This window comes from Solanum tuberosum, unplaced genomic scaffold (assembly GCF_000226075.1).
Source record: "Solanum tuberosum cultivar DM 1-3 516 R44 unplaced genomic scaffold, SolTub_3.0 scf00098, whole genome shotgun sequence".
NCBI lineage: Eukaryota > Viridiplantae > Streptophyta > Magnoliopsida > Solanales > Solanaceae > Solanum > Solanum tuberosum.
This window is the reverse complement of record NW_006239026.1, coordinates 1634129-1649303: the sequence shown is the minus strand read 5'-3', so window position 1 is coordinate 1649303 and position 15175 is coordinate 1634129. Positions and strand designations below refer to the sequence as shown.

General features: G+C 35.4%; 3 protein-coding genes across 3 annotated transcripts in view; 2 read left to right on the top strand and 1 right to left on the bottom strand.

Moving 5' to 3' along the window:
- Window positions 1–6723, top strand: part of LOC102579212 (phenylalanine--tRNA ligase beta subunit, cytoplasmic) — a 17531-nt gene extending 10808 nt beyond the window's left edge. The window contains exons 14-20 of the mRNA XM_006348492.1: window positions 436–567; window positions 1866–1940; window positions 3767–3874; window positions 5450–5545; window positions 5634–5717; window positions 6182–6254; window positions 6347–6723. Coding sequence (XP_006348554.1) covers window positions 436–567; window positions 1866–1940; window positions 3767–3874; window positions 5450–5545; window positions 5634–5717; window positions 6182–6250 — 564 coding nt within the window. The 3' untranslated portion in view covers window positions 6251–6254; window positions 6347–6723. The remainder of the gene's footprint in view (window positions 1–435; window positions 568–1865; window positions 1941–3766; window positions 3875–5449; window positions 5546–5633; window positions 5718–6181; window positions 6255–6346) is intronic.
- A 2225-nt stretch (window positions 6724–8948) lies between these two features.
- Window positions 8949–10508, top strand: LOC102589019 (vinorine synthase-like). Its single transcript, XM_006348521.2, has one exon. It carries the CDS (start codon window positions 8975–8977, stop codon window positions 10286–10288), a length of 1314 nt encoding a protein of 437 aa, XP_006348583.1. The 5' UTR covers window positions 8949–8974; the 3' UTR covers window positions 10289–10508.
- A 667-nt stretch (window positions 10509–11175) lies between these two features.
- The window catches only part of LOC102578881 (dihydroorotate dehydrogenase (quinone), mitochondrial), a 9361-nt gene continuing 5361 nt past the window's right edge, over window positions 11176–15175 (bottom strand). Inside the window, exons 5-11 of the mRNA XM_006348491.2 lie at window positions 14767–14847; window positions 14553–14660; window positions 14298–14327; window positions 13347–13484; window positions 12793–12830; window positions 12596–12695; window positions 11176–11522 (exon numbers count right to left, since the gene is read on the bottom strand). Of these exons, the coding sequence (XP_006348553.1) occupies window positions 11448–11522; window positions 12596–12695; window positions 12793–12830; window positions 13347–13484; window positions 14298–14327; window positions 14553–14660; window positions 14767–14847 (570 nt within the window). The 3' untranslated portion in view covers window positions 11176–11447. The remainder of the gene's footprint in view (window positions 11523–12595; window positions 12696–12792; window positions 12831–13346; window positions 13485–14297; window positions 14328–14552; window positions 14661–14766; window positions 14848–15175) is intronic.

The window sequence follows — 15175 nt, the reverse complement described above, 5'->3', positions numbered from 1 at the left end:
GGAGTTTCAATATGTCAATTTTAGTTCCAAGTTTTTTTTTTCTAGTTGAATTATTACCCCTTCCCGTGCTAGACATCCCTTCTTCATTTTTTTTTTTGATCAGGTACTTCCCTTCTTTGCCTATTCTTTTTGAATTTTGGACTTCAATATTGAAGTCCTTTTATTAAGATTTCTTCATAGAATGATGAGGTAGATAATTGATGCCTATTGGTGTTGTCTTATTGGACTATATGAAATTCAGTTTTTCAACTGCAGCTTAGGTACTGAAGTATTCGGTGGTAGTCAAAGAATTTTTCGAAAAAGAACTAACTTGTGATTTTCTTCCTAATGAAGTTGTCCTGACTCCTATGTGTGTATACTTGATTGCATTCTTGATTCTCAAATTATTTTTGATACTTATGCTTCCCATCTAACTTAATGTTTTTTCCGATTTAGATTGCAATGACTGGTTATACTGAGGTGTTAACATGGATCTTGTGTTCCAAGAAAGAAATTTTCTCCATGTTGAACCGTGAAGAGGATAACTCTGCTGTGACCATTGCTGATTCTCGTACGTCTGAATTTGAGGTGACTCTGCTCTGTTCCCCAAAAAATAAGTTGTCAATCGACTCTATGGTCCCCCTGCCAGAAATCCATTATTGCATTGTTTAGATCGTTAATTAGGACGAAGAAAATTTAGCATTTCACTTTGAATATTGTTCTTGATTTAAAAGATGACATTTAATTTAAAATCTGGTGCATATGCAACGAGATAAATAGAAGGCTGATTAAAACACAAAGTAATTTGGTACTTGGTACTGGACCTGTTAGGCTTTAACAATATAATGCAAATAAGAATGTTCTTGAGGTTGACCCAATCTGGAGTGTACTAGAGAAGCCATTTTTTGGGGCAAATGGTTGATAGCGGCTGCTTTGCTTTCTGCCCACTCGATGGTCTGATGGCTTCCCCTCCTAAGATAAGGGTGGCTCAACTAAAGGCCGTGTGCACATCACACATTATGAGGTTTTGTTTCAAAAGAATTGACTTTGCTTATGCAAATGATGCCAGATATCAAAGCAATAACACACAAAAAGGCAAAAACAAGCACACTTGGACAATTACCAGTAACCAGCTAAACCTAGGCAATCAAGCGAACAACACGTCTCTTCCCTAGAAAATGGAGAAAGTACTCCGCAGAGGTAGTTATGGTAGACTAAGTTGCTCAGACTCGGGTGCGGATCTAAAGGTCGGGTCCTTCATGATCTAAGTTTTAAGATCCGGTGATATGGATCCATGTATGGATACAGGTGCGGGGATTTGCCTAAAAATAATTAGAATATCTAAAAATATAGCTATAAAACCTAAATTATGAGATATTATGTGGAGAACTTGAGGAGAATCCTGGAAGGAGATCAAAGGAAAAGGAGTGACATAGAAATTTCTATATAAAAGGTATTCCATTTCCTTCAATTTCACCTTAGCTTTTGTATTGATTACAATAATTATTAAAATTGTCCAGACTTTCCCCATCGATTTTGGTCAAAGTATCCAAAATCGGTTGACTAAATTGGACACGGATCCCACACCCACACCCACACCCACACCGACACCCACGTCGTGTCAACACGGGTGCGGCACTTTTTTAGATGGTAGATGATGATAAAGTCCTTTTTGTTGTGACCCCTTTGTCCAGTCTAGTAATTTTTTTGATTACCTACTTAAAAAGAGATACTGCTTTGTGTAACCGTTCTGTTGTCCTTGATTTTGATTTAATTAAATGCAAACTCCAAACCTCTTTAAATTATATTGTTGCAGCTTTCTTCTATTTGCATATTTGTTCTTGTTATGTATCAAATGCTGGTAATTGAAACAGCTTACTTTACAGGTTGTTCGGCCTTCTCTCATGCCTGGACTATTGAGAACTGTGGGGCATAATAAGGACCATCCAAAGCCTATAAAGGTAAATGAGGACAACTAACTTCTGCATGGTTTCACCTGCCATTTACTTTACCACTGACTTTATTGCTTCAACGTGTGAAGTAAGCTCAAGATTGCAATTAGTGACAGTTGTAAGTAAATAGCATTTCTCACCAAGTCGTCTAATAGACTATATTTTCTGGCTGACCTTGTGAGCTATTTAAATTTTTTCGGAGGGAAATAGGCTAGAATAAGCTTAATTATGTGGGAGATGTATGTTTTTTTTTTGAAAAGGTAACTTGTATTATAAACACAGGAATACTCGGGACGTATTCCAGTAATACTTACAATCAGAAATACAAAAGTGATGTTGTTTTCCTATGAAATCCTTAAGGACTCTAACATACTAGGGATATCCTCATCTTCATGAGGATATTCATGTTTACACCAAAAATAGAAAAGAGCTAAACATTTCAGCTTCATCTTCTCCATAGAGCAGCTCTTGTTCTCAAAACATCTTTGATTCCTTTCCAGCCAAATAGTCCACCAAATGCAGGCTGGACAATCTTCCATCTCTCCCTGTGCCCCGACTGATTTCCATCCCGATTCCAGCATGCCAAAGCTTCCTTTATGTTTCCTGGCATAGACCAACTGATGCCCCTTTTATTGATGAAAATTTGCCAAAGTTTCACTGTCTCCTTACAGTGTAAAAAGAGATGATTTATTGTCTCTGTCTCACATTCACAAAAAAAACATCTGGAGCACAAATCAAGGCCCTTCTTCATACGGTTATCCTGCGTGAGAACAACCTGTTTTTGCTAAGAGCCAAGTAAAACAGGCCACCTTGAAGGGCACCTTAACTTTCCAGATCATTTTCCATGGCCAGTAGCTTGATTGAGTGTGTGTCCTCTGTGAGTTTCTGTAAGCTGTTCCAACTGAGAATCTCCCCTGTGTATCTGGAGCCCATAACAGTTTGTCTTCACTGTTACTGAGTTCCTTGTATCGTTCCAGGATATTTAGTAATTCAACCATTCTATTCACCTCCCAATCATTTAAAGGTCTTCTGAACTTTAAATTCCAACCTTGAGCATCTCTCATTTCTTTGACAGTGGCCACTTTCTGTAAACTCAAGCTGAATAGGTCAAGGAAACTAGCTTTAAATGAAGCCTGTCCCGCCCAAACTTCCTCCCAAAATAGAGTTTTTCCACCATCTCCTATCTTAATTGTGCACTTGTTTATAAGTTTTGGCCATAGATTCCTGATTGTCCTCCACACTCCGGTGCCATATGGTTGTGTTGCTATGTTGCTGATCCATCTTGTCTCCATTCCATATCTAGCCTTAATGGTATCTTTCCACAGATGTATGTTTAACAACCAGTGAAGGGAGTTTCTGCTTAATTATAAGTGACATTTGTTAGTTAGTACTCCCTCTGTCCCTAATTACTTGTCCACTTTTGAATTGACACACCTATTAAGAAATCAATTAATGACATAGTGAGTTTACCATTTTATCCCTATTAATTATGAAGTGGATGAAAAGTTCTGCATTTTTCAAAGTAATTAGTCATTTAATTGAGGGTATAATAGGTAAAATTTTTTTGTCCTTTCTTGATTTGTCAAAATGGACAAGTAATTAGGGACAACTATAAAAGGAAAAGTGGACAAGTAATTAGGGACAGAGGGAGTACTACTTTGCTATCTCCAAGTATTAAGCTGTGTGATCATCTTGTTACCATCATATGCATATCTCTATCATTGCTACTGTTTTGGTGTAGTTACTGCCTTGAATTTTAATTTCTTTTGCCAATCCTTTTGTGAGTGACTTCTGCATGTTAAATTTTATGTCTTAATTCCATTTTTGGTTTGCAGATTTTTGAAGTTGGTGATATAGTCCTCTTAGATGACACAAATGATGTTGGTGCAGTAAACCGTCGCCACCTTGCTGCTCTGTATTGTGGAGCAAACTCAGGATTTGAGGTACATATTTACCACGTTTGTAGCTCGTGCAGTGGTAGTTTAGTAGTTCTACACTGAAATCTCCTTGGATGTGAACTATTTGAAATACATATGGACACTCTCTGTAGCATCAGCTGCACATTACAAGTTCCAGTTGGAATATGTATTGTAATTTGGACAGATATTTACTTGTAAAGGAAGCTCTGTTCTAGGTCTCTACTTTTTTCTTCAGGGAGAGTTGATTGCAGGTGAAAGTTTAAAATGGAAAGGCTGTTGGGTATATGAAAATAGTCTATTGCCTCGATCATGAAAGTCATTTCATATGAGAGCTGGACCTAATTATGAAGTGACCTCTGCCATCCAGTCCCTGCATATCCCTTTTGGTCTTCCTCTCAGAGTGACCCATTTCCTGTTGTGCCCTCTGTTGCAATAAGATTTCCCTACTTCCCTTTATGATCTGCCTTAAATAGCTTGACCTCTCTTTAACAGGATTCTTTTTTCCTCCCTCCATGTCCTTTCAAATTTTAGTGACAATTTTTAGTTGAGTTCTCCACTTGTACAAATGATTGTTAAAACACTTATTTACCAAATTCAATATAATAATCGATTCAAGCATTTTGTTCTCAAGTCTTGTGCTATTATTTTTTTTTGATATATTAAGTGGTATTAGTAACAACATCAAGAAGATGCAAGAATTACAAGATATGGCATTTGAGCTTACAATAATTCTCTGGCTAACTAAACAAACTATCTTAGCCAGAACTAGTGAGTTAATAAAATCCTGAAGTTGTTCTGCATTTACAGCTGGATACAACTTGGACCAACTAAACAAATATGCAATACACCTAGCCTTCAAAATGACTAAAGCAGTTGACTCCCACCTCAAGTCTTGTGCTATTATTTTTTTTGATATATTAAGTGGTATTAGTAACAACATCAAGAAGATGCAAGAATTACAAGATATGGCATTTGAGCTTACAATAATTCTCTGGCTAACTAAACAAACTATCTTAGCCAGAACTAGTGAGTTAATAAAATCCTGAAGTTGTTCTGCATTTACAGCTGGATACAACTTGGACCAACTAAACAAATATGCAATACACCTAGCCTTCAAAATGACTAAAGCAGTTGACTCCCACCTCAAGTCTTGTGCTATTAGAACTTAGAATAGGTTGCAAGTACTGCTCTCCTTTAGCAAGAACTCTTTGTATGCACAGAGAGAGTTCTGGAGAAGTCCATCATTGGCTTAGGTGGCAGAATGATTTCTTATCCTGCTTCAACATCAGTTGTGCTGTGATGATTTCTGCAAACTCTGAGCTTCTGCATCGACAACTACTATGCACCTCTGGTGAACAAGGACCAAACTTAAGAAGGTTCTTGAATAAAATATATACTGCTATTTTTCTTATAGTGAAGTTCTACTATAAGAATATCTGGAGTTGAACTTCATTCCTTTAATATGAATCTTCTGACTTCCAAGCAATGATTTGATTACTTCATTCTGTTATCAGACTCATACGTATAATTATAATAGTTCTATAGGTTGTGCACTAGCTTCTAGGCACTCAAATGTTTGACTCTTCACATTTTTTCCAGCTAATACATGGTCTAGTTGACAAAATCATGGAAGCAACTGGTACTAATTTTGTATCACCTGGAAACAGTACAGGCTACTACATAGAAAAATCAGAGGTAATTGTTTGCATTTTGCCAATTTGCTTGATTTCATTTCATTATGAGTATTGCTCTGTGTGCTTATTTCTGTCTTAATGTGTCATAGGAGCCTGCATTTCTTCAGGGAAGACAAGCTAACGTTATTTACGGAGGAAAGCGAATTGGAACATTCGGCATTGTGCACCCTAAGGTATTCACTTATTATTCATTGATATTGTCTACACAACTTGTCAATTAATTAGGAACATATTCTAATTACTTCCATTTTCTTTTTTAAAGCGTCTTGAGTTTGGTCAAGTTCTATATAAATCTTTTATCCATCTTGTTGGGGGCAATTTGTATCTGCATATTTTCATTTGGATGCAGGATTAAAATGTACCCTTGCATAGGTATTACAGATCATTACAGTGACCACCTCAAATATTTGTCTTTGGAGGGTACAGCTGACACCAATTTCCAAAAGAAAAATTATTAGCATGCCATAACAGCCTGAATTCACCTAATAGTTTCCTCTTTAGACAGTTTAACTTTCTACTGTTAATTAACTCGCGTTTGAGGCCACCCGTGATAACCTGAAAAGCAGAACCTTAGTGCTGTTTGCAACTGCAAATTTGCTCCGATCCTGGAGTTATATGTTTTGCCTTTTGGTTTCAGGTCCTCAAGGAGTATGACATTCCAGATGTCTGCTCCTTTCTGGAGCTTGACATGCAGAGTTTCCTATAGTCAGGTTTCATGATTCAGTATTTTTTTACGCTCCCTTCTCGCTTTTTCCTCCCTTTTTACCTGGAATAAACACTCCTCTAATTTATGTTTTGCCAGAGCATCATCTACCATGCACTTTTCTTCCTGGGAGTCCTTTGTCGCGTTGGTTCCATGAAGTATTTATAAATTCGTTTATCAAACTGTGCTGCTTTTGATATCCCGGAGCCCTGAGCTGTTCGATAATGGTGACAATTTTGACAGATGTGTCTTATGTATTGATCTATATTTTGTAATTGAGGAAGAAAGATGATCCAACATTCATTTGGTTCACTTACTGTTTGACAGGAAACCCTCCCCTCTCAGGCAATGTGTTTGATGTCAACATTGAGATTATCATTAGCTGTTAGCTTAGTTAACTCTCTTCTTTGAGCAAACATAAGATCTTTTTTATTTATTTTTTAATGAAGCTGTGCACTTGTTTATCCTCTCTTAAATCTGAATGAATTATTTGGTTTAGCATGAAAAAAGACTAGCCACATTTCTATTATCCAATGTTTAGGTAAGCTAAACCCAAAACCAAAATTAATGTTGATTAAACATAAGAAAGCTAGAGAATTAATAGAGGTGGTTTGATTCATCATCATCAGTGTTAGGGCCTGTTTGGATTGGCGTTTGGCTTATGACTTATAAGCCATAAGTTAGGATTTCTAACTTATGGCTTATTTTTGTTATTTTGGCTTTAAAATAAGTGCTTATAAGTACTTTTTAATTTTACCCAAACATTTTAAAACTGCTTATAAGTTATTTTGGCTTAAAAGCACTTAAAACAAGTCAATCCAAACTAGCTTGTACTTAAGTATAACCTTTATAAAGCTATTTAGATGTAATTAGCTATATGATTTAAGTTATAATTATATTCTTTTCGTTTTAAAAAGAATTGACCTAGTTTGACTCGATATGAAGTTATATAAAATATAGAAAACTTTTCTATTTTGTGGTTGAATATTAAAGTTATATCAAATGCCCTTTAATCTTGTGACCTTACATGTCACATGGAAAGGTGAAACTAAAATGTTGTCAATAAAGGAAATGGGTCATTCTTTCCGAAACATACCAAGAGCCTGTTTGGATTGGCTAAAAAAAATAAAATAGCTTTTAAGCAAAAAAATAAAAAGAAGGGAGAGTCTTACTTTTTTTTCCTTTTTTTAAATAGTTGATCTAAACTTACTTTAAGTTATTTTTAACTTTGTCATACATTCCTAGAAGCTAAAATGACTTAAAAGTATGTTTGATCAACTTTTAAGTCAATCCAAGCAGGCGGTAAAAGAGAAAGTAGGTTATTCTTTTTTAAATGGAGATTCTAGCCAACTGAAAGGATCTTCTGATCAATCCAGAGATCATTTGGGAGATAAATATCAATTAGAAAGTCTAAGACGATCCAAAAAGCACTTGATCATATCATGATCTGATTTGTAAGCCTACTTGGGTCTTGAGGTTTGTGCACCAATATTCGCCATAAAAGGACTGAGCCATAACAAATGAGAAGTTATCCGACTCAACTCCAACATATGACTTTGGTATAGCTAGCCCTTTTAGGTATTTGAATATTGCCTAATTGTCTAGCTTTTTATAGTCGAGTATTGTATCCTTTGCTTTGTTATTATATTATTTGGTACTGTTATTGTTCCCTTCTCTATTATTTTTAACATGATTTTTTCGTTGTATTTCCTTTTCAAACATGTTTTGAATTGCTTTATTTGAGTCGAGAATCTTTCTTTTATTCAAATGATAAATATTCATCGAAAATCGTTATTTCTCCGTATATAAAAAAAGAGATATTGTATGTCTAGGTAGAAACAAAAATACATTATTTTAAAAATGCTGGCATCACAGCTTCTATTAGAACTTTAGCAAGTTTTTTATTAACATGTTGTTTCACCTACTTTTGTCGATTTAGAAATTATAGCCATCTACGATTAAATTATATAATTTTAAATTATATAAACTAACGGATAATATAATAAATTCTTTCATCGCAAGTGTAGTTTTAACCTATTATAACGAATTACATCATTTTACTTTAGGTTACCATTATCAATGCTATTAAAAAAGAATTACCCACAGTGACATTTTATCGTGAAGTAATAATAAACCTAGCATTTAAATTTTTTTATATTATCATGTCACGTTTTTCTGCAGTAGCAGGTAACTTAAATCTGTCTTCTCTTTAAAAATTACAAGTCTCACTTTATACACAGAGTGACCTAACTATATAGTACGTATATCTTTTAGGTGATCTACTAGTGTATAATCTTTTTTCACATTGTTGGTGTATAAGTCAAAAACTCTACCTCAACTACACATTCAAGTTTTTCTATTCCGTTATTATCTCCATTTTAATCCTGTGAAGTCAAGATTTTCATTAAGAGAGTTCGAATAATAAAAATGCAGTTCCTTTTAACCCTTAAATCATTGGGCCAATCTGTACTCTTGTATTTAGGAGATACTAAAAATAAAAAATCTTAAATATACAGTGTAATCTTTTGGCGAGGGTTTCCCCTCAGCCACTCCTAGATCCGCCCTTGCCTACTTTGATTACTTCCTTTGAGCTGAGATCCAAAATATACCAGTAAGTCTGCATACATCCTACCCTTCACAGGCTCCACTATTACACAGAGCTTCTTCTTGTTGTTTTATATAAAGCATTGCCAACTTTTTAGACAAATAGATCTCATCTCTCTAGCCATGGAGAAAAAAGTAGAGATAATATCACAAAATTTGATAAAACCTAAAGTTAGTCATATTGAATCCTTCAATTTTTCAGCTCTAGATCAACTTTCCCCCCTTCCTCACTATCCAATTTTTCTATACTATCCACATGATGATCAAGAATCAACCAACATATCAACAAAATCCCAACAACTAAAAAATTCATTATCCAAAATTCTATCTGGTTTTTATCCCTTTGCTGGTAGATTAATCAATGACAACACTTCAATAAGTTGCAATAATCATAATAATGATGATTTTGGTGTATTATTTATTGAAGCTTTTGCACATAACTACAACCTTCAAGAAGACATTCTTCTCTCAGGCATTAAAACAAACACTTGTGGACACTTTGTCCCAACACTTGATTCGCTATTGCAAACTCATTTGTTGATTGTTCAAGTCACATTCTTTGAATGTGGAGGCATGATTCTAGGTTGTTGGGTTTCTCATAAGTTATCCGACGCTACGTCTATTTCCACTTTCATCAATAACTGGGCATCTACTGCTCGAGGAGGAGCAGTGGATGCCCAGTTATTACAGACCCCTGATTTTAAAACAGGGGTCAAAGTCTTCCCACCAACCCAAAAACCCCCTCCATCACCATTTACTAATCTTGTTGTTAATGAACAACAACTCGTTTCGAAGATCTTCTTGTTTGATGGACCTAGCATCGCGAATCTCAAGACTAAAGCTTTATCTAAGGATGTACCTAGCCCTACGCGTGTTGAAGTTGTGTCAGCTCTGATATGGAAATGTGTGACTGTCTCATCTAAAAGTAGTTATAGTACATCTTACTTGTCACATGTAGTCAATGTTAGGAAAAGACTTGTACCTCCCTTGCCTAATGGGACTATAGGAAATTTTCTTGGCTTTTCATTGTGTACTAAAAGTGAGAGAGACATTAATGAGTTACCAAATCTAGTGACTATAGTTAGAAAAAGTTTATTAGAGTTTCCTTATAGTAAAAATGGCACAAAGAGTTTAAATTGGGATGTGGCTTTAGATCCCATAATTGAAAATTGGAAAATGATTGGAGATATTTTATCAAGAAGTAGTGATATTGAGTTGTATCATTTTACTAGTTGGTGTGGTGTGCCATTTTATGAAGCAAATTTTGGATGGGGGAAGCCAAAATGGATGAGTATTATGGAACTTTACTCAAAGAATATGATTTTGCTCATGGATTCTATAGATGGTGGGATAGAAGCTTGGATTTGTTTGGAGGCAAAACATATGTTAGAATTTGAACAAAATAAAGATGTACTAGCTTTTGCCACCATTAAATAAACAATTATGTGTTGGTAGGGAGCGCTTCCCCCTTTATGGCAAATCCTTTCAAAACTGGTTAAGAATGAGAGCTGATATTCCAGTTTGAATCCAAGTATTATGTTGTTAGTTTAAATATGATGCTTGTTTTGATTGTTACTTATTGTTAAATCGATTAGAATGTAACGATGAACAGTCTCGTTTTATGTAATGTTTGATTTGGTGTGATCACATTGTTGCCTTTTTTTGTTTGATCATTTTATCTTTACTCATAATCTATTATCTTATTTTGCCCTTTACTCTACATTTTATAATAGCTCTACTCTGTATCCTTTAATCCTTCAAATTGTTGATGTGTGATATTATGTAACGACTATAAATGATATAAGCAATATATTTGAATGTTGTATTCGTCAAATCGATACAATGCAAATCACATCATTATCCCTATTTTTCGCGCTCTTGTTCCATCTCAATACTTGCACCTTAGCCATAGTTGATATATGTGAATCAAAAATCAACCTAATTTTCTTTTATATTGTAACAAATCGTGTGTTTGCATTTGAAGATAAATTCTGCACTATCAATGTACGTAAGTTAAATCCGTTCGAGCAAATTTTTAATTTTTTACTATACATAACTGATTGTCAAACAATGATCCGTTAACCAAATTAATATCAACATGTATTAATACACACGAAAAATGACCATACTTGAAACAATTTTTCCAACGGTTTGCTTGATATTTCTCAGTTTGGAAGGAGTGAACCACCTAAATCAGCAGACTGATGAAGGTAGTTAGTATGTACGCAAATTTTATCATCCCTACCTTCACGAGGTAGGGAAGTTGTTTCTAATAGACCCTCGGCTCAAGAAAAGAAAGCTTAAAGAGAAACTATGAGCAAGAATTCACCATTACCGTTCACTTTGTATTTTGTGGATTCAACTCCATATCAAAGATAAATATCAACCAAAGATCCAAAATTTTGTTACTATGTTACATTAAAAAAAAATGAGTCACTTGCCACAAGTAAAACATCTAAATTTTTGGAAGGCATCACAAATTATGCAAATTATATGAGGCAAAATGGGAAGGGACCAAAATTTTCATTTTATTAAGACTGCGGCAAAAATGTTGTCAGCCCCTCGAGTTCAAATGACTGGTTGACTACAGCGAAAACTATCTGCAGTCTGCTCCAACAGCTTCATGGACTGACTTGTAACCATCCTTTTCTAAGCAATGCGCGAGTTCAGCCTATAGAAAGAGACAGTGTTGCAATACGTGAGCAGAATGTTCGTTAATCTACAAGTGAGAGTAGAAATAAAGAAAGTGATATCATCGCAAGAAGAGAGCAGAATATGTTTTCGTTTGCAGATGAGAGCAGGAAAAAATGTAACTAGGTTAGTGGAAGATTAAGCGGCTCGTATTTATAGCAGCAGTGTATCTCAAAAAGGATTAAAATTGGAGTTGAATGTGCACTTTCCTCAACAATCCTGAACTTCACAAAGTAAAATCAAAGACAATCCTGTGCAAAAGTTACAGCCATATCCGGTGAATCCATCAAGTATTTAAGTTTAGTAGGGATAAAAGAGATTGTTCTATGCCAATTTCCAGGTTAAAGACACAACACTATGCGTGCGATGTAACAGGGTGGAGTGTCTGCAAAAGATACTACAGCACACGCACAAAAGCACCTAAAAAGAAGGGGGTAGGAACCACTTAAAACTTGAGTTTCTTGAGCTAATGGGACCTCAAAGCGGAAATTCAGACTTTCGATTGATTTACCTAATGCTTGATGTCATTCTAGTCTTACGAAATAGGAGATGGATTATCAGTCAGCCGTGTGGTTATATTTCAGTTCTCCATGGAGTAGCACACATATACCTATTACCTCGTGCATGATATATGGAGAGCACACATATACCTATTACCTCGTGCATGATATCAACATGGTATATACCTATTCCCTTATCCCTCTTCTTCTGCTGGCACCATCGGCCCTCACAGCCAAAAGAGTAATAGAAAGGATCTCTCCTTCTTTACACCTTGTAGCTAATCATGATTCTATGAATAAACTTTTTATGTCTATACTACCTAAAAGAAAAACTTAAAGCAAAAAAAAAAAAAAAAAAGTCCCAACTTGAAAATCTGCCTCGATCCCATGAATGAGAGGCAAGAGGACTTTTGAAATGCATGTTGGGATATCTGTTAGAATCAGGCTGTCAGCTTGTACCATATTTCTTCAGTACTTCGTATTATTTATAGAAACTCTAATGAAAGAATATATGACAGATATTCAGAACTTATTGAGCATGACAAACCAATACCTTTATATTGGGGATAAGTGCAGGTCCTCCATATCCAAATGCTGTATAAAGCTGAACAAGAGTCGCACCAGCTCGAATTTTTTTGTAAGCATCCTCGCCGCTGCAAGAAATGCATATTTCAAGTATTCAAAAATTTACCAGAATATCTAATGAAAGATGTAATACTTGTTATAATCATGGACGAGGGAGTGGAGTACCTGCTAATACCTCCACAACCAATCAAAGGAATCCTTCCCTGTTAGAACAAACACATTGAGGTTATCTGTTTCATCAAATGAAGAAGAACAGAAGATATTCTTTTTGTCCTTACAAAATGAAAATGTTTGGCAACAGTGAGTCACAATCATATGCTGAGGATACGAATATAGCGAGGGACAGAAGTGAACAGAGCAATATGCAGATAGTTTACACCTCAAACAATCAGCAAAAGCATGAGCAGCGGAAAAGTTAACAAAAAATATAAGAATACAATATATCATACTCAATAGAACAATAAATACTTGAAGTTGTACTCCATAGATACCAATTTTATGTAGTTAAAGTAAAAGGAATCTGTGTTATTTCTATAACAGGGAAAATTACAAAAGAAAATTGAAGAAAAACTTTTTTTTAGGAGAACATTGACATGGATCAATTTAAATACAGTAACAAGACACAGGGAGGACCAAAAGGAACCAATCCACCTGTTCCACTCCAATTTGATAACTAGCACTGTGCACATATTCCTGATACAATGGGACAGTACACATACCTTAGTCAGAAGGTACATCTCCTTCAGTATATTTGTTGACATATTAAAGAGTGGCTTCCCACTCAAGCCACCAGTCTCTTGAGCCACAGGGTTTGGACTTACTGAATCTGGTCTTTGGATTGTAGTATTTGATATAATCTACAAGCAAAGCATAGCATACAATGTCGGTATTTAATGTTAAAAAATGAAATGTTTCGTGGAATGTAGAGGTCAAACATGAAAATAAGGAAAGCATAAAGCACGCCATCCATATTCGCGCTCTCTGCATTTTATTTCTGCTATCTTTTCTTTTGAGGAGTAAGGGATGAGAGGGGAGGGAATGCTCCTACCAAAAGTTATTTCTTCATGGATAGACACTTAGCATTTGAAACAATGAGAATGGCACAAGAAATTAATAAGAAATGATTCACACAAAAACATTGATTCCCACTAACTTAATGTTTAGCTCGATGCCTGAAGCAATCATGATGGCAAATGCAACTTGTTGGAGGAAATTACAATATCTAGATAACAAAGCTTTGTTTCTTTCTTTTTTTGTGGCTAATACATCATTATTTCTCATTGGTGGGGATTGGCAACATCTTGGTGTCAATTTCATGAAAATCCTGATCCATTATCTATAGAAAAGCCAAGATCATAAAAGTATAAATGTGAATATTATAGTACAAGTGATCAGTTGCTCAGCTTTTAATAATTATTTGAGGATATATTAAACAGTGAACCACAGAACCCCAAGTCCCAACATGGAATAAACTGTTGGTCATATAAGCTCAATGTCACAAACCAAATAGCTTTTCCTTTCTGGATAGGTATAAGTCAAAAACTAATTAGATATTGTCATCATGAATCTCCCAACACCAAAGTGCTGCTTGAAATCCAACACTAAAGGGACTTACTTTAACTTATTAAAAAATGCAAAACAGAATACGAAAGTTTTCTATCAAACTGTACCAGTCCGTCCACACGAAGAGCAAGAGCCACCTACAATAGTACAAAGAGAACAAGCCATAAGAACAAATCAACAACTACTAAACCCGATGTTGCTCGGACTCTTCAAAAATGTCAAAAGGTGTGTTGAATTCTCCAAAAGTAGTGTAATTTTGGAGGATCGGACACAGATGCGGCATCGAAAGTGAAGAGTCCGCGCAACTCACATTACACCTCAATCTCAAGCTAGTTTACATATGAGTAGAAATGCTTCCATACCGCTGCAATATCTTCAAGATCTTGTTTGGACAAATCTGGAGCAATTTTCACAAGTAAAGGCGGAGGTCCTTCCTCACCCCACTGCATTTCATCACGAGCTGCCTGAATCTAAATAAAGATACTGAAAGGACTTAATCCAATACTTGGTGATATCGTATTAAATATTACCATAGGTAAACTAGAACAATGAAACAGAAAGGCATCAGGCAAAAACCTTCTTCACAAGATCCTTTAGTTGCTTTCTTCCCTGAAGTTGGCGTAGTCCTGGAGTATTTGGGGATGAGATATTAATTACCTAAAGCAGTAAAGGAGACTATGAATCAGTCTTATAAACAATACTAGGGACGCGTCTCCGGAAGCTGGAAGAGAATGTCTCTTTTCATCAAGAGAATTAACTTTAGAGAAAATTTACCGAATTGTTCTCAGACATACAATTACTATGTTTTGTTTTCTCCTCTATCAAATGATGAAATGGAATATGAAATTTCTAGAAACACCACATGTAAAATATCAGAAGATAAAACAAACACAGAAGAGCTTATGAAATTTTGTCTGTAATTCTTTCTTTGGAGTGTGTGTGTGTGGGGGGGGGGGGGGGGGGGGTTTCCTGTCCCTTCGGGCTG

Coding starts and splice junctions, on each gene's coding strand:
- LOC102589019 (XM_006348521.2), top strand. CDS start 8,975: ATGGAGAAAAAAGTAGAGATAATATCACAAAATTTGATAAAACCTAAA.